General features: G+C 44.6%; 10 protein-coding genes and 1 non-coding gene across 11 annotated transcripts; 6 read left to right on the forward strand and 5 right to left on the reverse strand.

The window, feature by feature from the left end:
• Positions 1 to 383: 383 nt before the first annotated feature.
• VTP21DRAFT_825 (uncharacterized protein) lies at positions 384 to 923 on the reverse strand (the record flags this gene model as incomplete). Its single annotated transcript, XM_069399080.1, has 4 exons — positions 384 to 454; positions 526 to 603; positions 661 to 784; positions 849 to 923. The coding sequence occupies 4 exons, from the start codon at positions 921 to 923 to the stop codon at positions 384 to 386; spliced, it is 348 nt and encodes a 115-aa protein (XP_069251714.1).
• Positions 924 to 1,026: 103 nt separating this feature from the next.
• VTP21DRAFT_826 (uncharacterized protein) lies at positions 1,027 to 1,798 on the reverse strand (the record flags this gene model as incomplete). The annotated part of the gene is made up of 5 exons (XM_069399091.1): positions 1,027 to 1,158; positions 1,238 to 1,259; positions 1,336 to 1,454; positions 1,530 to 1,703; positions 1,766 to 1,798. The coding sequence occupies 5 exons, from the start codon at positions 1,796 to 1,798 to the stop codon at positions 1,027 to 1,029; spliced, it is 480 nt and encodes a 159-aa protein (XP_069251715.1).
• Positions 1,799 to 2,618: 820 nt separating this feature from the next.
• Positions 2,619 to 6,293, forward strand: VTP21DRAFT_827 (uncharacterized protein; the record flags this gene model as incomplete). The annotated part of the gene is made up of 8 exons (XM_069399101.1): positions 2,619 to 2,819; positions 2,875 to 3,295; positions 3,367 to 3,653; positions 3,719 to 3,934; positions 3,999 to 4,090; positions 4,155 to 5,253; positions 5,320 to 6,183; positions 6,249 to 6,293. The coding sequence occupies 8 exons, from the start codon at positions 2,619 to 2,621 to the stop codon at positions 6,291 to 6,293; spliced, it is 3,225 nt and encodes a 1,074-aa protein (XP_069251716.1).
• A 248-nt stretch (positions 6,294 to 6,541) lies between these two features.
• VTP21DRAFT_828 (uncharacterized protein) lies at positions 6,542 to 6,928 on the reverse strand (the record flags this gene model as incomplete). Its single annotated transcript, XM_069399112.1, has 1 exon — positions 6,542 to 6,928. One exon carries the CDS (start codon positions 6,926 to 6,928, stop codon positions 6,542 to 6,544), a length of 387 nt encoding a protein of 128 aa, XP_069251717.1.
• Positions 6,929 to 7,209: 281 nt separating this feature from the next.
• On the reverse strand, positions 7,210 to 8,604 carry VTP21DRAFT_829 (uncharacterized protein; the record flags this gene model as incomplete). The annotated part of the gene is made up of 4 exons (XM_069399123.1): positions 7,210 to 7,330; positions 7,403 to 7,866; positions 7,933 to 8,373; positions 8,437 to 8,604. 4 exons carry the CDS (start codon positions 8,602 to 8,604, stop codon positions 7,210 to 7,212), a joined length of 1,194 nt encoding a protein of 397 aa, XP_069251718.1.
• A 709-nt stretch (positions 8,605 to 9,313) lies between these two features.
• VTP21DRAFT_830 (uncharacterized protein) lies at positions 9,314 to 12,387 on the forward strand (the record flags this gene model as incomplete). Its single annotated transcript, XM_069399135.1, has 9 exons — positions 9,314 to 9,536; positions 9,606 to 9,721; positions 9,804 to 9,912; positions 9,976 to 10,099; positions 10,162 to 10,312; positions 10,372 to 10,479; positions 10,539 to 10,660; positions 10,726 to 10,841; positions 10,913 to 12,387. The coding sequence occupies 9 exons, from the start codon at positions 9,314 to 9,316 to the stop codon at positions 12,385 to 12,387; spliced, it is 2,544 nt and encodes an 847-aa protein (XP_069251719.1).
• A 904-nt stretch (positions 12,388 to 13,291) lies between these two features.
• VTP21DRAFT_831 (40S ribosomal protein eS7) lies at positions 13,292 to 14,062 on the forward strand (the record flags this gene model as incomplete). Its single annotated transcript, XM_069399146.1, has 3 exons — positions 13,292 to 13,429; positions 13,543 to 13,853; positions 13,936 to 14,062. The coding sequence occupies 3 exons, from the start codon at positions 13,292 to 13,294 to the stop codon at positions 14,060 to 14,062; spliced, it is 576 nt and encodes a 191-aa protein (XP_069251720.1).
• A 283-nt stretch (positions 14,063 to 14,345) lies between these two features.
• VTP21DRAFT_832 (uncharacterized protein) lies at positions 14,346 to 15,603 on the forward strand (the record flags this gene model as incomplete). Its single annotated transcript, XM_069399157.1, has 3 exons — positions 14,346 to 14,780; positions 14,870 to 14,979; positions 15,468 to 15,603. 3 exons carry the CDS (start codon positions 14,346 to 14,348, stop codon positions 15,601 to 15,603), a joined length of 681 nt encoding a protein of 226 aa, XP_069251721.1.
• A 145-nt stretch (positions 15,604 to 15,748) lies between these two features.
• Positions 15,749 to 18,195, reverse strand: VTP21DRAFT_833 (uncharacterized protein; the record flags this gene model as incomplete). The annotated part of the gene is made up of 8 exons (XM_069399168.1): positions 15,749 to 16,675; positions 16,759 to 16,950; positions 17,028 to 17,253; positions 17,319 to 17,536; positions 17,598 to 17,696; positions 17,776 to 17,827; positions 17,894 to 17,963; positions 18,024 to 18,195. 8 exons carry the CDS (start codon positions 18,193 to 18,195, stop codon positions 15,749 to 15,751), a joined length of 1,956 nt encoding a protein of 651 aa, XP_069251722.1.
• A 370-nt stretch (positions 18,196 to 18,565) lies between these two features.
• Positions 18,566 to 19,146, forward strand: VTP21DRAFT_834 (uncharacterized protein; the record flags this gene model as incomplete). The annotated part of the gene is made up of 3 exons (XM_069399179.1): positions 18,566 to 18,575; positions 18,676 to 18,836; positions 18,916 to 19,146. The coding sequence occupies 3 exons, from the start codon at positions 18,566 to 18,568 to the stop codon at positions 19,144 to 19,146; spliced, it is 402 nt and encodes a 133-aa protein (XP_069251723.1).
• Positions 19,147 to 19,916: 770 nt separating this feature from the next.
• VTP21DRAFT_t139 lies at positions 19,917 to 19,989 on the forward strand. Its single transcript has one exon. It is a non-coding gene; the product is annotated as a tRNA-Lys (tRNA).
• Positions 19,990 to 20,425: the final 436 nt, after the last annotated feature.

Raw genomic sequence — 20,425 nt, forward strand, 5'->3', positions numbered from 1 at the left:
GGTTGCATATTTGCGGAATGATTTCAGGGATGGCAGATGGGTCATATGTTAATCATCTAGATCGTAAGCAAGCGATGGCCTAATATTGATTGATAACTATTATACCTCCACAATGGGTTGTGAATATTATGGAATTGAAAACTTCCTATCTTGAAAGGATACACAATACCTATGCCCTTGCATCCAGTATTACTAATGTGATGTTATCACATGTATAAGCTTTCCATACACCAAAAAATACTACCCTTAGGTTTATATTAAACAATACGTCTGCACTTTTATTTTAATGGGAAACGTTTTAAAGAAAAAATAAATTTATTCGGTAAAGAATTGAAAAAGAAGTGTATCTATATACAATTAGGTGAAGAGTAGAATGAACTGTTTCATACGCTCAACCAGTATACGTTTATGATAGCGTATAAACTTTTGTTTTCGTATCGATAGGCCGTCGTACCTATTTATTGCGAAATGTAAAAGAAATGGGTCGATATGAGGATATAAAAATAAAGGGAAGCGGGTATATACCATCGGCACCTGCTTCCCAGTAGCACGAAGTCGCGGAATGAAATCCAGCGTCATTTTTTTGTAATATTATACAATTGACTATCCACAGAATCTATGAGTATTTGAGAAATAAAATCTATAATTGAGCAGCCATACCAATATATTTGAGTGATTTTTTAATCTGGGTAAGTCGTTGCGTTCCCAGTTCGCATATTTCTGAAGTCCATTGAGCAACTTTATTATGCTGATAAGTCGCGTCTTTTAAAACTTGTTCAGCAATCTAAAAACCAATGTGGATGTTAATCAACATTTTCGAGATAAAAATCTTCACATAGAAAATTTACTTCTCGCAGAATATTTGTAACTTCATCGGAATTCAATGCTTCTACTTGAGACTCGGTCGAATTTGATTTCTCCATGATTTTCAATCAATTTTGTGTATTTGCTCTATGCATTATATATTTAAAACCGATTTTATGAAATACTGCGCCATTTTACAACTGTAAAATCCATTTTCTAATTCTACTGCTTCTTCTCCTCGACTTCCTCGGGCAACAAGAGCCCAGCTTTCTCCAGCATTGTCTCCAGCTCGCCAGATTGATGCATGTTAAGCATAATGTCGCAGCCACCAACGAACTCTCCTTTAAGGTATACCTAAACCAATACCAAACAACAGCAAATATCTGATCAATCATTATGTTTTTGGCTATGAAAATATATCTACAGAGTATACCTGAGGAATCGTGGGCCAAGAGCTGAAGGTCAAATGATAGGAGAATACATTTGTTATGTTGTATCTCAAAAATTCTGAAAGATGGCTATTTTACTTACGAAAATTCTTTTATGCCTTGTCGAAGCTCCTCATCTTCCAACACATTAATAGCGCGTACCTTGTCAAAATCGACGCCCTGAACTTCCAAAATCTGACACACTGCACGACTAAATCCGCACTAATAACGTAATAAATTGATCAATATTTCTAAACTAGCTCGCAGAATGTTATAAATACTAAATCAATTATTTACAAGGGGAGTATCAGGAGTGCCCTTCATAAAAACAACGAGATCATGTTTTTTAACGATATCATCGAGTTGATTCCTTAGAGAATCAGAGAGTAACCGAGCAAGGAAGTATGTATGAGGGGTGCGGAGAGAGCCATTAATTGGAAGTGGGCTGCTTGTGAATCGGAGGCGAGAGAGCTATAAAGGATATAACTGCTTTAGCCTAAGAAATAATAAGACAATTCAGTTAGCATGCATACTTGTCGAAGTGCGGATGCCCTTAGAGCTGTCATTGTTATATTCTCCTATAAATTCAAACTACAGTGTAAAATCAGAACGTGAGTTTGTAGTAAACTTATAGAAAATTTACAAAGGCAGTCACTTAAACTTTACCAAAATCTCACTAGCTGCCCTACATAAAGAATCCCACAATAAGGATTAGACTATTCAATAGAATGGTGCTCTTTCCATTCGTCTAATGTAAATCTAATAATTCTCGTAATAAATTGGAGAGATACTTGAAATTTTTTACCATTATTAAAATTTACAAGAACTTTTAGAGATTTCTTTTCGAATTTACTCTTTATATCAATTGGCAACATCTGGTACACGTTTACGACCGAAAAATGTTTTTAAAGCTAATAAAGACAAATGATGAGGATGTCTTTTTCACTATTTTATTGAGATTTATAATGAAAAATGAAGTGTTCATCTTTATTTCGAAACGAGAATAGTCCTAACTCGAGTGAAGTTTATATACATTTAAATCCATATCTCACTGAACATTTATGATGTAAACGGAATAAATCATTGAGTTCTATTGTTTTATTCACCTGAGTCGTTAGGTGTGTGAATTCTTTTGATTAAAATAAATTTCCATATTGTAATTATATGAACTATCCACTATTCAATCTAACAAATAAGCCGTGAATTGCTTTGAATCAATGTGACTGCCAATTATTTTGTTTATACATTTAATTCGATGACGATACATGATGAATATTATATGACAAATTTATAGTACAGGATCTTCTCCACTTCATTCATTAGTCAATTAACTGAAAGTATATAAATAATATTCTCTTTTAATATAAAAACTACAATAGATTAAAGATGTCAGTGGAGGAGGTGCTTTCTGGCCAATTTAACTTTCCTAAAGAAGAGGAGAAGATCCTCGCTTTCTGGCGTGAGATTGACGCGTTTAACACATCCGTTAAGTTATCGGAGGGCCGAAAGCCCTATTCATTTTTCGACGGACCTCCCTTTGCTACCGGGCTACCTCATTACGGTCATTTGCTTGCTGGTTCCATCAAGGTAGCTACATGATATTTACCTTCATTTTTGGAACCCGCTTACTTATATTCCGCAGGATATTGTAACACGCTACGCACATAATACTGGCCATTATGTTGAGCGGCGCTTCGGCTGGGATACTCATGGTCTTCCCATTGAATTCGAAATTGATAAGCTGCTCGGTATCAAAACTAGAGATGATGTTCTTGCTATGGGTATTGACAAGTACAATGCTGAATGCCGAAAGATCGTCTTAAGATATTCTTCTGAGTGGCGTTCAACGGTGGAGCGTATTGGGAGATGGATTGACTTTGACAATGCCTACGTCACAATGAATCTTACGTTCATGGAGTCGGTGTGGTGGGTATTTAAGCAGCTCTATGAGAAAGGACAGGTGTACCGCGGCTTCCAGGTGATGCCTTTCTCAACGGGATGCCACACGCCATTGTCAAATTTCGAGGCCCAACAGAACTATAAAGAAGTTAATGACCCCTCGAGTAAGCCTCTCCCTGATTCGCACTATATATGAATTTAGAATTTTAAAAATTTACGTATTCTCCGTGCCTAGTCGTGGTCTCTTTCCCTCTCGTTAGTGATCCCAACACACTTCTACTCGCTTGGACAACCACGCCTTGGACTTTACCCAGCAATCTTGCTGTTTGCGTCAACCCTGATTTTGACTACATTAAGATCAAAGACGGGGCTACCGGTCATATTTACGTCTTGATGGAGAAGCGTCTTGAGCAAATATACAAGGATCCGAAGAAAGCCAAATACGAAGTTCTCGAGAAATTCAAAGGAAAAGATATGGAGGGTTGGGAATACCAGCCTCTTTTCGATTACTATTACGAACAGGTAACAGAGAATATCTATTTTATATCCCGGAAAACACAATGTATTAACCAAGGATGTCAAATTAGTTCAAAGGAAAAGGATTCAAGGTCTTGAATGACGCCTATGTCACTGACGACAGCGGCACTGGAATTGTACACCAGGCTCCAGCCTTCGGTGAAGACGATTTCCGTGTGTGCTTGAAAAATGGCGTCATAGAAGCTGATGGCTTTATACCATGCCCTGTAAATGAAAGTGGTCTATTCACAGCAGAAGTGACTGATTTCAAAGGCCAATATGTTAAGGTAAATTACCTTGATCGCTGTGCTTACTTATTCCATGCTAATCAGTATGGCTATTCTGTTGTAGGATGCCGATAAAGATATCCAGAAACAATTGAAGCAGAAAGGACGCTTGATCGTACAATCACAATTTTACCACAGCTATCCCTTCTGCTGGAGGTCAACACACTCATACTGGTTTTAACCGTGATGATTGTCTGATTTTATTCAATTTCATAAATAGATCGGATACTCCTCTACTGTATAAAGCTGTGCCTTCCTGGTTTGTCCGTATTAGTACCGTGGTCGAGAAAATGTTAAAGAATAACGCACAGTCACGCTGGGTTCCAGATTTCGTTCAGGAGAAGCGCTTTGCTAACTGGATTGCTGGTGCTCGCGATTGGAACATCTCTCGCAATAGATATTGGGGCACACCCATCCCTCTCTGGGTTAGCGAAGACTTCGAGGACATTGTCTGTGTGGGCTCGGTTGCTGAGTTAGAAAAACTCTCCGGAGTGAGCAATATCACCGACCTCCACCGCGACAACATTGACAATATCACGATAACGTTGCCAAATGGAAAAGTACTTCGCCGAGTAGAAGAGGTCTTTGACTGCTGGTTTGAATCGGGCTCGATGCCTTACGCTCAGCAACACTATCCATTTGAGAATACGGAGAAGTTCCAGAAGACGTTCCCTGCCGATTTCATCGCTGAAGGTCTGGACCAGACTCGTGGCTGGTTCTACACACTCTTAGTGCTCTCGACGCATCTATTTGACGCTCCCCCGGCGAAAAATGTCATCGTTAATGGGCTAGTGCTGGCCTCTGATGGAAAGAAAATGAGCAAGCGCCTCAAGAACTATCCTGATCCAGTTGAAATTCTCAACAAATATGGTGCAGACGCCCTTCGACTTTATTTGATCAACTCGCCTGTGGTGCGCGCTGAAACGCTTAAGTTCAAGGAGGAAGGTGTGCGCGACGTGATCTCACGTGTCTTCCTTCCGTGGTATAATGCGCACCGTTTCTTCGTTACTCAGACGGTTGTTTTGAAAGACGAGTTCGATATCGACTTCAAATATAATCCAGACCAGCCTCGCTCCACCAAACTCATGGATCGATGGATCTTAGCCTCGACTCAGAGCTTGATCCAGTTCGTCCGGGAGGAGATGTCGAACTATCGTTTGTACACAGTCGTGCCACGGTTGCTGCACCTCATTGAAGAATTGACCAACTGGTATGTGCGCTTCAACCGTCGCCGTCTTAAGGGCGAGAACGGTGCAGATGATGCAGTACATGCCCTTAACACGCTATTTGAGGTCTTGTTCACCCTTTGCCGTGCAATGGTAAGACTCTTAGTCCCTCCACTAACCAGTATGTCCGTAACGCTCATGCATGGTAAAAAAATGTAGGCTCCATTCACACCTTTCATCACCGATAATATGTACCAAACCCTTAAACTCTATCTTCCACCTCCCTCTGAAGGCGAGGATGTTCGCTCCGTGCACTTCCTCTCCTTCCCAGAGGTACGCACCGAGTACTTTGATGCTGAAATCGAAAGACGTGTTGCCCGCATGCAAACCGTGATCGAGTTGGGTCGCGGCATCCGTGAGAAATTCAATATCAGCTTAAAGACTCCGCTGCGCGAACTCGTCGTCATTCACCGAGATGCGGAATATAGGGACGATGTCAAGTCACTCGAGAAATATGTGAAGGAAGAACTAAACGTCCGCGAAGTTGTTCTCACTGCGGATGAAAATGCCTACGGAATCAAATATAAGGCCGAAGCCGATTTTAGAACCCTCGGCCAAAAACTAAAGAAGGATGTGATGCGCGTGAAGAAAGCGCTCCCCTCTGTGCCTTCGGAAGACGTGAAACGCTATCTCGAGACCAACGAGATCACCGTCGACGGCATCAAGTTAGGCGAGGGAGATCTCAATGTTATTCGGTACTTTGAGAACTCAGGCGGCCACTACGAATATAACACCGATCGCGATGTCCTTGTCCTTCTTAACGTTCAACTTGACGAGGAGTTGGAGCGCGAAGGTTTTGCCCGAGAGGTGGTGAATCGTGTACAGAAGCTGCGAAAGAAGGCCGGTTTGCAGCCCGTGGACAAAGTTTGGATGTATTATGAGGTGAAGGATGAGAAGAACAAGGATATGCTGGTTCGTGTACTCGGAGAGTACGAAGAGATGATTATCAGGGCAGTTAAACGGACCCTTCTTCCTTATGCGGAGCGTAAGGACGGGGAGATCATCATTGAAGAAGATCAAGATGTAAGTGTTCATAAATGCTTAATGGATAGGGCTCTGCTAACTTTTTCTTATCTCTCATTTCTTAGATAAACGGCGTCGGCTTCACTCTTCAATTCGTCAAAGACTTCTAGAAATGCTAGTTTATCAAGATTATATTTTTTCCAATATGATGTGTTAAAGCAAGTTTTTATTTTTTATATAAAGAGTATATCAAAATTTTTGTTTATAAAGTTATAAAGTTGGATATATATATATATTTATAGATATATATTTGGAATCTGATATTAAAACTTTAAATGAATGTGTCGAGATACAAGCAGCAAGTGAGAACAAGGAATGAGATGAAGAAGAAAAATAAATGATATATATAAAAAATGCACTATATGTTTTGACACACTTCCTCATCCCTCGACACGAGCCAGAGACCACTACTCACAATGAACACTCCGAATACTATGCATGAAAGATATGCGTGCCAAGGGTGTGGGATGTCATTTCCCTGAAACATCACGCGGTGTCCCAGATTAATATCGCGCTTGATTACTTGGTTTTCCACTAGTGAGAGTTCTCGAGAGTCGGATGGCAGGGGCGCGGATTCCGCAGATAGTGGGGGTAAGATGCGTTCTATGAGCATGGGTGTATGGAAATGAATGCCAGCCTCTGTCATGCCTTTATCCCCATGCTGTACAAGTGCTATCGAAACGCCCTGAGCGAGGTAGAAGATAGCAAAGGAGATAAGGAATGGCAAGAGCCGTCTTATGTTCATTGCTTATGAATGGCGATGTGACCCGAAAGAATGTGATGAGAAAGGAATTGGAAAAAAGTGCACGACCATTCGCTTTTATCACTTCGAGCCGAGGAGCCATTCCTTTTTTAGGCACAAGTGATGGGTGATCCTTTCTTATTCAATATGCCTTCGAGTGCATATTATCTTTTTATACAAAAAAGAAAGGAAAAACATGGGGTTGCATATGCATTGCATTAGAAGAGTGTGACTACTGCACAGACAAGGAGTCTGCCAAAATAATATATAGGTTTGTCAGGGAATTAGTTTCCATTCGGCACATTGTCCGATTTTTCTATCACACCACGTAGCCGTGGGTTCACCTCGATATTGGGAGGCAATTTTGAAATAGCCATTTGACGACTGTGTTGAACAAGAAGCGCACTATATAATCGATATAGAGGGGTTAGGAGAGACTTGGCCTCGTTTGTTTTTGGCACGATGCCCCCAACTTACTCCATGATCACTAGTGATGCCATTGCCTCAACAATCGGCACTGCACGTGGCAATACACAAGGGTCGTGTCGTCCTCTGGCCGATAATGTTCCAGGAGTTCCGTCGTACATCGATGTTGCTTGGGGCTGAGAGATTGTGGCAGGTGGTTTGAACGCAACACGGAAATAGATATCTTCGCCGTTCGTGATGCCACCCTGGATGCCTCCGGAGTTGTTGGTCGTCGTTCCCAGTGTCCCGTTCTTCGATATCCACGGGTCGTTATGCTTATGCCCGGGGATGGCCGTGCCTGCAAAGCCACTGCCTATCTCGAAGCCTTTTGTGGCAGGAATGGAGAGCATTGCATGTGCTAGCTTAGCCTCGAGTTTATCAAAGACTGGCTCGCCAAGTCCAACTGGACAATTGCGGATCACACAGGTGATGGTGCCCCCAATAGAGTCTTTAGCTTCGCTTGCAGCCAATATACGCTTGAAAAGAAAATGTCAACCATAAATCCAAATTATTACTCAGCTACTCGTTATATGGCAAGGTACCTTTTTCATGCTCTCAGCCGTATCGGCATGAGGGCATCGTACCAAATCCGCATCGACCTGCTCACGCGTTACATTCTTCAACAGGTCTAACCACTCCTTGCCCTCGCTATCCATCTGAGGCATTTTAACTTCACCAACCGAACTTACAAACGATACCACTTCTATGCCGTAGGTCATCCGTAGGTATTTTTCTGCTACAGCTCCTGCTGCAACTCGTCCTATAGTCTCGCGGGCAGAAGATCTCCCCCCACCACTGCTGGCCTTAACACCATATTTCTGAAGGTATGTCCAGTCCGCATGTCCAGGACGTGGATAGAGATCGGTCTCGGAGTAGTCGTGAGGTCTTTGATCTTCGTTGGGGACGAACATTCCAATGGGAGTGCCTAGTGTGACACCGAACTCGGTGCCAGAGTAAATGGTGACGCGATCTTTCTCGTTTCTCTGAAGGGTTAGGTAGATGGGTTATACCCAAATAAAAGCCGAGAGGATGCTTTAAAAAATTACCGGTGTGGTCAAGTTGCTCTGTCCAGGCCGCCGACGATTTAGCTGTTGTTGAACTTCATCTTCAGAAATGGGTAGGCCGGGAGGGCAGCCATCAATAATGCAACCAACTCCTTTGCAGTGTGATTCACCAAAAGTTGTTACACGAAACAAGGTGCCAAAGGTACTCATCCTGGGATTTTGAGGAAGTAGAAAAAAGAGGGGGGAAAGCTTTAATTGAAAGACGATTTATATGGGTTTGATTTTATCTCAGCTACCCGAGAATTTCGATATTTCATGTTGACTCAAGTTAAGTGTGGCTCAATTGATTGCTATTATCTCGAAGATAATAACGGGATAATAAACAATACAGTAGAGAAAAAGCCACCCAATAGGGCTAATGAAGCCCAATTTTAAAACAGACGGCGAGAGCAAGCCTATTTTCCTCTAGGCAATAGCATAATATACCGAGATATCCTAGATCAAGTCTGGTCCATATATTTGTTGGCCATTGCATCATCAATAAAGACCGCTTGTTTAAGCTTTTTACATCACCATTTGAGTGTGATTTGACTAGAAAAGATATGCATAAATGGTTGTCGGTGGATTGTTTTCAGGAAATGCATCTCCCTCAACAAAGTCCAGATAAAGAGATCTCATCTTTCATGCTATCTCGCATAGATACATGACGCAAGGCTCTCGCACACTGCAGAAACAAAGAAAGATTATTACAACTTAGATGTGTTTTGTTTTTGACTCATGAGTGTGGCTGGCGTATTTTTATGACGTTCGGACACTCTTCAACGGAATCGCCCAAGCTCCTAGTATTTCAGGCCAAACTCAAAGGCTTCTTCTCCTCCATAACCCTATTTACACTTTCGCCTACTCATCAGTGCAGATTATGGCCGAATCGACACAACTCAAATCGCCCTCTCCTACAACAGTACAGGTATCTCGCACAGCCTCGACTGGCAGCGTAAAAGAGGCAACAACAAGACAGCGAAGCGGCTCTCTCATCAATAAGTTGGGAAACGCGTCAAAACGAAGCCTAACAGAGGGAGCCGAAGATAACATCACACAATTTTCCCTCCGATATGAAGATTACGAGATTAAGTCGCCCATTGGTAACTATCGGAAAAATTGTGATGGTGTAGGGGAAATTCGTTGAATAGATGAACTTTCTATGGATGCAGGCTATGGATCTTCTGCGGTCGTATATAACGCCATATACAAACCATGGAATAAACGCGTTGCCATCAAAATGATAGACCTGGATATGTTTGAGCGTAATCAGATCGACGAATTAAGGGTGGGCTAACAATGAACATTTTTTGAAGATGCCCAAATTTTGATGTCTTTTGTTCGATATCCTGTCTTGCATATCACGATAGAGGGAGACTCAAGTGATGTCACTATGTAAACATCCAAATGTGCTCAAAGTGTATGGGGCTTTTGTGCATGAGTCTAAACTATACATTGTAACGCCATATCTTTCGGGAGGTGAGCATGCCAGCAATTTGCAATAAGGCTTTAAGAGGTTAATTGCCTGGATTTATCTATTAGGATCCTGTCTGGACATCATGCGAAAAGCATTCCCAGAAGGATTCGATGAGATAACTATTGCAACTATATTAAAGCAGGCGCTTCTGGGGCTAGAATATCTCCACAAGAATGGTCATATTCACAGGTACTGACTGATTTTTGAGGAGGTTCGAGCCAGCTTGCTGGATGACTTTTCAATTGATACAGAGATGTCAAGGCTGGAAACCTATTAATGGATGAGGAGGGCACTGTATTGCTTGGGGACTTTGGCGTAAGCTCCTCTTTGATGGAGAGTGGAGAGCGAAAGGGGCAGCGTAAAACATTTGTCGGTACTCCGTGCTGGATTGCTCCTGAAGTGGTATGGTGTGATCCTTATTTCACTGATTCGGCATCTGAAATCTAACACTGTTCAAATAGATGGAGCAGAATGGATACGACTACAAGGCAGATATCTGGTCGTTTGGGATAACGGCCATTGAACTTGCAACAGGGCATGCCCCCTATGCCAAATACCCGCCCATGAAGGTGCCTCTCATTCTCGTAGAAAACAACTTTATACATCATTAAAACTCTGGCCTTTGTAGGTGATTATGCTGACACTCTCCAACGACCCACCCACCCTAGAGCGGGAATCCACCAAGCATAAGTTTTCCAAAACATTCAAGGATATGATAGAAACTTGTTTGCAAAAGGACCCCACAAAACGGTTAGTGAGAATATTTAAATCCATCTATCCTCAATGTCAAAGTCGGCTTATATCTATCTTGACAGACCTTCTGCAGAAAGACTTCTGCAACACCCGTTTTTCAAACAGGCCAAAAAACGAGACTATCTAACAAAAACACTTTTGCATAATTTACCCCAGCTCGAACTCAAGCAGCATAATAGTGAGATATTAACAGCTTGACGATACCAGATATCGAAGTTTAATCCTTTACTATACACTTTCCAATTATAGAGGTGCAAGAGAAGCAACCAATATTTCAAAAAGGCGTTTCGTGGGACTTTGGTGGCGAAGATCCGCCCTCCCTAGGCTCCTATGAGCCTCAGGTAGAACCCACGATCGAGATAGAAAAACCTCACGAGAATCCACTTCCCTCAGCCATCATCAAGGATAAGGATAGGATATCGCCTGGCGAACAGCAGAAACACATAGCCTTTGTCCCCGGTGATGTTGTCGTCATCAACAAAAATCGCCCTGGTGAAGGTTCTGCTCCAGTGAATTCATCGAATATACCCGCGTCCGCCCTCCCCCAGATGGTACCTAAAAAGTCGCGATTCGTGATTGAAGATGATGGAAGAGAGAATGCACCGCGGGCTGTGGGCGGAGTGGAGCCCGGGGGGAACCATTCAAATCCAGCAGCATCGCAACCGCAACATATTTCCGTTCGTAAGGGGCGTTTTAGCGTGACCGATGGCGACCGGCCGGTGACCCCGCAATCGGATGCTGGAGAAGGTATACCAATGCGGCGCAACCCCTCTTCCGAAATCAACAGTGAGCGCCGCACGAGACTGGAACACTATCCACACCCTCAATTGCCGGCTCCGCTCTCCATCTCTTCCAACTGGGCCAATGCATCGGGCTCGTCGATGCGGGATTTCACTCCAACTTCGTCCCCCTCCTCTGCTTCTCTCTCTAATTACCGTGACGGCAGTGGTGCGAATTTATCGCGAGAGGGATCTCTGGGACGCATGAGTCGGTTCTCAGTGGAGACCTCTGTGAGCGGGGATGGCAGCAGCGGGACAAGCCATTTGGGAATCGGCAAAAAGGGGCGGTTTGAAATCTCCAGTGTTGCAGAGAAACGTCATGATCCAGCGTGGGGCTCTATTAACACTACAAGCTCCGAAGCCGCATCTTCGTCCGAAGGAGGATCCGTTGAGGACTCGCCCTCCGTTTCGCCTCATGGTTCGCTCTCCAGAGGCCAGGCGCTGCGCTTCGACCCTGCCACGGTCAATGCAATATCCTCTCAACTGGAAATACTGATGAGACAGAACGAGGCTCAGCGACAGGTGCTCACTGAGCTTGTCTCTGGGATCGGACTAAAGCCAGTCGGGACACCCCATTTTTCTGTAGGAGGTGGACACTCGCCCCCTATACACTCCGCCCATTCTTCAAGCTCCAGGAGTGAACGCGATCGAGACGACCACCCGTCCAAGGGCGGAATTGCAATGCAGCGCACCGGGTCGGGGCATCATTCGAACATGATAGAGAACCCATCCCACATAGGACCACTCCAAAAACAAATTCGATATTTGGCCTCCGAGAACGAACACCTACGAATTGAGAATGAGCACCTACGCCACGAGCTGGAGCGCTTATACCATTTGGAAGCTGAGCGAGCCAAAGCAGCGGCAGCAGCGGGAAGCGCGGAGTCCAACAGTGATGCTCCCGTGGAGATGCATGTGGAAGCAGGCGACGAAAAGGAAAAATGAAATAGATGTTGATTTATTTTGTTATTGTTGTTTATTTCCTTTTTTTATTTCTTTATTTCACTTCATTTATTTCAACCTATTTTATTTTTTATCTCTATTTTAATTCTTTGTAGATGTTATTTCCCTACCCCCTCCTATATACATCCATTCCTCTTGCTCTCCTCCGTCCTCTCCCCCTCTTCCTCTTCCTTTATGCTTTCCTATTTGCCTTTAAATGAATGTTTATCAAACTTGTATTTAAAATAAATCCGATTGACTCTCCCTATTCATAGTTTGGCAAGCAGTTGAAAACATCGGCTGGAAAGCTCCGCGATTTTCCATTGAAAATGGTACGCTATCAGTATTTATCTGTGAGAGATATGAGTTTTACCATATGAAAGTACGAGCGAGGTTCGGTGAGCAGCGACTTTCGTGCAAAAGTCATCTCCACGATTTTGCACATTTGACTGGCACAGTGCTGTTTGAATTGCCCAACCTACACTTCAGTCCTAAAGAAACAATTCGAGGGTGTTTAGAGTGACTGCCAAAATTGGTAGGTTTCATTAGGTTAGAGCTTTGCACAAAATTCCTGGAGACTCTGTCAAGGTGATTGTTCCTCCTCTTCCAGGCCAGGTTGGATTAGACGATATATCCAAAGGCAGTTTTTAATATAAAGTGAGTACCCTGCTTGGATGGATGGATGGCAAGGCTGATGGATGGAGGCGGAATGCGCGTGCAAATCTAGATAGTTGGATGGCATTCATGTGGAGAATACATCTACCCCATGCTTGGAGTAGCGATAACCGCTGCCATTTGGATGGCTTCTATTGTGATTCGAATTAATTGAATTGGATGCCTAGCCTGATCGCTGCCTCTTTTTGTATACCAACTGCATAATTCACTAATCTGGATTCTACTTTATAGCATGGCTTCTAGCAAAATCGCAAAGCCCGCGGCCGATGAAATAGAATTGCAGGTCGCCCAGGCGCTCTATGATCTCGAAAATAATGTGTCCGAATTGAAGGCTGAACTCCGGCCGTTGCAGATCTCGGCTGCCAAAGAAGTAAGTAACCCCTATGCCAGTTTGATATCGATATGGGGGTCCTTGTCGCCTTTCGATCTATATCCTTGTGATCCGCTTGTTAACTCACGTGTCTCTTTTTCTGCCCTTACCAGGTTGAAATCGGTGGTGGTCGCAAGGCAATCGTCATCTTCGTCCCCGTCCCCTTCCTAAAGCAGTTCCACAAGATCCAGCAGCGTCTTACCCGAGAGCTCGAGAAGAAGTTCTCCGACCGCCACGTCCTTTTCATTGCTCAGCGCCGCATCATGCCTAAGCCAGGACGTCACAGCCGCGAGAAGCAAAAACGCCCGCGTTCGCGCACTCTGACCGCAGTCCACGAAAACATCCTCGAGGACCTTGTCTATCCCACCGAAATTGTCGGCAAGAGGACTCGCGTGAAGGTCGATGGATCCAAGATCCTCAAAGTGTAAGTAGCGAGGATGTTTTCCAGAGTTGAGGAACTTAGCAATGTATTGATCCTCTATCTACCATGGATATTTTGCCTCTAGCTTCCTCGATCAAAAGGACGCCACCTCCCTCGAATACAAGCTTGACACTTTCTCGGGTGTGTACAAGAAGCTGACTGGCAAGGATGTTCAGTTCGAGTTCCCGGCCACCCAAGAACTTGTGCTCTAATTGTGTTTCTTTGCGGTTTTATGTTTCCTTTTTTTTTCAAGAAAAAAATAATAAAAAGCATTTTATATAAAATATCAAAAGGGATCGTCGTGCACTTTTAGTAGGTTTATTAGCTTGAATAATGCCGAGTTTTCTCTCATCCACGTAGTAAGATTTCGGCCAATGACCTGACAAATACGCCACCGAATAGAGCCGCCCTCTAACGCCCGGCTTGAAAATGGAAATATAGGGATAGCTTTCGATTTTTTTCTTGGATCGTCCGTTTTGTTACAACCACTACAATATGCCAGAATCGCTTCCAGACTATTACGCCATTCTCAATATTCCCGAGACGGCAACAGCCGATCGAATTCGCGATGCGTACAAGCGAGAAGCCTTACTTACGCATCCCGATCGGCATCCTAATCTCAGCGAAGACGAAGCTCGCGCCCGATTCCAACAGATTGCAGACGCATACTTTACCCTTAGTGATCCGGCGCGCCGTCAACGCTATGACCAGGCACGTAGAAGGAATAGAGCGGCCCCCTCTGCCGATGCTGGAGATATCGGAGGGACGTGGCGCCAACAGCAGGCCAATGCAGAAAGGGTCTTTGGGGATGTGTTCCAAGATCTGCTAGCACCCGAGGTAGAGCGCCCACAGTGGATATGGACTCCGCTTGGGGCAATATGCGGAGCCGTTATTGGATTTATCATCGGGAACTTACCTGGTGCAATTCTGGTGAGTTGGCTACAATATAATTCGTTGCCAAAGAGCTAACCTTGCTTAAACTACCCTTCCTTTTGTATTTTTCTTTTTCTTTGCTCCAGGGAGGCGTCGGTGGAGCAAAACTGGGGACCATCCGGGATAATAAGGGCAAATCGGTCTATGCAGCGTTTCAGCAGCTCTCACGCGAACAAAAGAGCGCGCTGTTAAGCAAGTTAGCATCGAAGTTCTTAAACTAATTGCAATGTTCTATTTTATATTCTCATTCATGAATCCTATCAATGTGATAAGCAGTGATATATATATGTGTGTGTTTTCTTACATTTTTCTTAGTGTATTTTTGTTCTACTGCTATTTGATACTAAGTTCCTATCTCTATTCATCCCACCCCCTCCCAATTCAATCCACCTGTCTCCCCCAAATTTTTTATGTGTAAATATACGAAATCCCCAATATATCCTTGACTAGATGCGTGAGATTCCGGGAACAGGACCATCATGAAAATCGCTTGCGTTGCAACCTGGACAGTTACAAGAAAAAAAAAACAGATTCTATTAAACATCTTAATAGAAGATAGCAAAGAAAAAACAAATAAAAGATTGGGGGAAGGGGAAATCGAAGAACAGCTGATTTAATCTAATCAAACCAAGAAAAAGAGGTTGTATACGGAAATTATATATATATAAAGCACACAGGATTTAGAAAAAGCAAGGATTATAGAAAAGGCGGACACAGAGGAAAAGTAAGCATCGAAAAGGACCTTACACAGGCATGTATATCCCTGGAAAAAAAAAAGCAGATAAAAGAGATAAAAAAACAGAAGATTGTAAGCGAATAAAGGGGGGGGGGTATACTATACTCTGACCCATTTAAAAATATATGTGAGAAAATAATCAACACTATAATCAGACATGATTGCTTATTATACTTGGTTGGTTCTCCACCTAAGTGCTCTCTGATTTGAGTGGGAAGTGAGAGGAGCGCTACTCCATACTCTTCGCCAGGGGACTCCCACCGTTTTCCTGCGACGGTAAGGCAGAGGCCCCAGCTGGTTTGTTTAAGTCGGCTGGGCCTTGTACCTCTTGAGGGAAGGATTGGCCACCCATTGAATTGGGTAGCACCTCTGTTTTTTCATCCAAGTTGGGGTAGTTATATTGCTGGGATTCGATGTTGGCAGGAACAGAGGAGGGAGAGAGGGGCGGCTCGGATATTTCTTCCTTGTCTCCCAAGCATCGATCGACAGGGATGGAGGTCGGCTCCTCCGGGATCTCTTCTTTGTTGGAGCCAAAGATTTGATTTTTCTCCGTTGTGTTTATCTCGTCGCGAGCCTTTACGGTCTCCTCGTCGATTTTGCTGCCTGAGCCGGAGTCGTTATGGGTGGTGTGCTCAACCTGTGTCTCGACGTGCTCTTCCTTCTCTTCATAGCTAGATGCCGCAACCCGCGACAGTAGCCCCCCCGGTTGTCCCTCTGGAATTGAGCATCCTTCTGCATCGATATCAACGTGTTCTGGCTGCAGATTCAATATCAATGTCCGCAAGAAAGCCTGCTCATACTTCGTATTCTCAAAGATGACTGCAAGATTGTCCGTAGGGCAGCGGAGGAAGTTAGGTGCGAACACCATGGCGAGGTTGTGCACATTCATTTTCGTGGCGCGGATGGTATCCGGCCGGGCGAACACTTGAAGAAAGTTAATCATATACTGTGCTACTCGTCGATTGATGGTAGGCAGTCGGTTAATGAGATCAAGTGCGGCCGCCACGTCCTCAGCAGAACGGATGCATGCATCATAGTACTCTGTCGGAATGAGGGGGTCCGAGAGATCACGTAGCCAGAGCTTAAGCAGAGAAGCAGGCACATTGGGATCATTCAGGTTTGCAAGCACATACTCTCCTTTTTCAATACGTAAACGCTGAGGCATGAAAATGAGAACATAAATTTTAGTTCGGAAAAGAGGGCGAAACGGAAAGAGAAGTAGCTTTGTGATGGACTTACGAGGTCGGTTACCAAGTCGGCGTCTCCAGGCACTCGGAAAATGCCCTCCGATTTGCAGCCGTCCAGATCAAGTATACATTGCGCTAAGAATGGAAGGATGCGAGGAATCTTCAAGTCGGGATAAGTCTGCGACTGCAAGTTCATGATAAATTCGAGGCTTTCGCCAAAGATGGAGGGGTGAAAAGGCGCCTCCTGAGGTGGGGTAAAAGGAAAGATGAAGTAGTTTAGCATTGGGACTGAGAAGAGCAACAGGGATGGGGCCTTCTTACCCGCGCATTCTGAATTTCTGCGAAAGTGAGCACTTTCCCCCGTGGGCCTCGTATACAGATGCGTTGTAGTCGGTTGAAAACGTGGCGAGCCATGATGACGATCTGCTCATCCTTTGAGTCGAAATGTTGGGCGATGAAATTTTTCAGATAGGCTTCGAAGTTCTTCGAGGGGGGGAATGCCACCGTCACCACGCATAAAAGCTCCCAGCCTTTGTGTCGGCTTGAACTGCATCGGAAAAAGAGAGAGTGAGCAAATGCAATAGTGGGGAGAAGGGAGGCGGGAAGAATTACGCGCTAGGATTGTTGGTGAGCTGCTTGCATATCTGCACGTAGATTTCGTCACGCAATTCACCGTGAAGGATGCCATAGCTAAGCAGCTCTTGAATGTCCTCGGTTTGCTTTGAGCGATGTATCCTATCGCCCATGATCCTCAACACGAGCTTAAAGCACTTGAGCGCATCTCGATGAAGATCCCGGTTGATGACCATGAGAGGCTTGCTGATGGGTTCCTAGTGGGGAAAAGGTCGGTCAACAAGAGAGTAGAGCCGGAAGAGGCCATGTGGGGAATACCCTTGTCCAGAGAAGCATTTCCTCCACCGGAACACGTCGCCGAAAAATGCCTTTCTTGTGAGTGCTGAAGTATTTTTTCGCGAATCCGTCGATGCGAAACTGTAGATAAGGCAGAGGGCAACAAAAAATCGTTGATTAGAGGAGCTCCACCCATTACATGCATTTCCAGCCTCTCTACCTGATTGATATCGTTAGCTAGATCCTCGGGTAAGACTCTCTTAGAGCTGTAACTGAGATAAAAAACGAAAATGAGCATTGGCGAGCATATGAGGTAATTAGCAAGCTTGTCAAGAAACCTTGGCGAGCCTCTTCCATTTTTTTGTTGCAGGGTGGAGCTGATTTCTCCAGAGTCGGTAGATTTAAGCTCTACAACAAGTAATGGGTCACACCCTAGCTCAACAACAGGCGAGAAAAAAAATCATTTACCGCTCTCTGAACTAGGAAGATTGTTAAGTTTAGCAGCAGAGGCGCCAGATGATTCCGAGCCTGGCTGCGATGAATAGTCCGTAACTGAAATAGAAATGGGCAAGCCGATGTTTGAAGGGATCGGACTATCAGGAGAAGTCCTGCCGAAGAGCTTTCGTGCAAATTCAAACATCAAGAGGATGGGGCTCTACACCGAGGGGACAGCAAAACTTGGCAATAACAAGCTCAGTCCTATGAAACTGGGCGATCTGAAGGCTGAGTAATTAGAATGAAGCCGAAAGGCCATCGCGTCTGGAGACTCACCTAGAAAGCGGAGAGAAGCGTGCTTGGAAGAGACCGAGATCTGGGGGGGGTGTGATCGGAGGGATAGATGGGAGAGCACAAACGCACAGGGCGATGAGCGCAAGAAGCAGGGAATGGTAGGCGAATAAGGGAGGGAAAGGAGAGGAAAGATCGAGAGGAAGAGGGCTGAGTGGGCGCAGAGTTGAGGGACTGAGGCCGCTAGCAGGCGAAGGGATGACGATGCTGATCGATCCTTGCAGATGATGGTCCGTTTCTCTCCGTGCGGGATTACAAAGGGAGAAAAGAAAAACAAAAATAAACGAGGCAGCGGAGTCGCAGTGTAACCAGCAGGTTTTCTTGAGCTTTCTAGATTTTCTCTCAGGATTTGTGTCCGGTGTTCAAGCGGACGGCGAAAGGGCCACCGGAACCCTATTTGGCTTTGCCTTTTTGAGTGCGGGCCTGGGCCTGCTGAGCCGCGCGGCCCAGCGAAGCCTAGCTCCTGTGATTAGTCTGAGACCGCCCCACCCTCCAGTCGGGCTTGATCAGCTCGCTGACTGCATATGAAACAAGTTTCAATACGGGGCAGTGTCGACTGCCTCTTCTCCTTAAGGAAAGGCCCCTCTCAAATCGCGCTCCCCCTGATCTCGGCCCTGCACCTGGCCTGATCCGGCCGGAGCGTTCGGCCGGAACTCAAGCTTCAAGCTCAAAGGTTTGCACCCTGCCGGTCATGTGGAAAATGGGTTGGGCAAAGGTTCTTCTTCTTCTTCTTCCGCAACAAACAAACTCCACGCCTGACCAAAGATTCTGGCTATCCATGGCCAGGATAGTCGATATCTGCTAATTTTGAAGACCCTCTTAAAGCCACTGCTGTGTTCTTTGGGAAGCAAAGCGTGGGTGCCATGGGGAGATAGTCTAGCCTTAATTTGTAGCAGGGGCTTTGCAAATGCTCTAACTTAGGACAAAATGCAAGCCGAGCATATTAGTGGAAGAAAAAAAAGCCGTCGAGTTGATTGGAAAGTTAGGCGAATTTCCGATTGTTTTTATTATCGACTCAACGCTCTGTCATGCTGTTATGCCCATTTGCTCCAAGTATCAGTGGGGACTTCCCATTCGGCTTTTCGGTGCGCGTCCCATCCATGGACACAGCAGGAGATACCTATTAATCCGAGTGGCAAAATCGGTATAGCTTCCGATATGCTAGCTTGAAGACTGTTACAATTTCCCTTCCGGAATAACCTACCCAATTGAAGGCTAACCACTGGTCACTCAACCCGGCACCTAACTCTGGAAAACCATAGGTGGAAGAGTATTTGGCCAAGTATTCAAGTTTGATTAACTTAAAAACCGAGCTGCAATTAGAGTTGCATCAGATGTTTGAAGAAATTTCATTGTCTATTTAGCCTTCAAGATGATAAGGGACACCTACGGGAAGTTTTTTTTTGTTAAGAGAAAGTTTATTAAATGTATTCGTTTTTGTTCTTAATAAAGGAGATTGACAAACTTCAGAAAACAAAAAAACCATGCAAGAGTTGAGGGTGAAAAATTTTTTTGCCGCCAAAACTTTGAAAAATTTTGTAATGTATAATTTTTTTTTGAAAACGTGACAAGCAAGCCCGGTTAGCTCAATCGGTAGAGCGTGGGACTTTTAATCCCAAGGCTGTGGGTTCGACCCCCACATCGGGCGCGAACGTTTTTTTAATTTTTTTTGTGCATCCATCTATTTTCCACAACTATCATCTCTCGGAACAAACCTCATAAAAAGTCCACAGGGTCTTTAGGCTCCTCACAGACATTTTCTTTCGCATCGGCACTGCGAAAGAGATAAGTCAGGGTGGTGCAACGTAGGATTCTTGACTCTGCTAAATGGAGCAGGCGCCCCTCCAGAGGTTTGAGTGTCAACAGAAATGTGATGTGTCAGCAAGACATCAAAAATGCTCGCCCTCTTGGTCCATGGCCATTTCTCGCCCCCTCCCCTCCCCCTGGCTCCGAAATTTTGTATTAATTTGATAACGTAAGTACAGAAATGCACCACGAGCACTGATATTTCATACATGCTTAATTAGGAAATTTTAATAGATCTACGTGTCTCTCTTGTAGGATCCCTGAACAGAGATGGTCTA

Source organism: Calcarisporiella thermophila (assembly GCF_041956535.1).
Source record: "Calcarisporiella thermophila strain CBS 279.70 unplaced genomic scaffold VTP21scaffold_10, whole genome shotgun sequence".
Lineage (NCBI taxonomy): Eukaryota > Fungi > Calcarisporiellomycota > Calcarisporiellomycetes > Calcarisporiellales > Calcarisporiellaceae > Calcarisporiella > Calcarisporiella thermophila.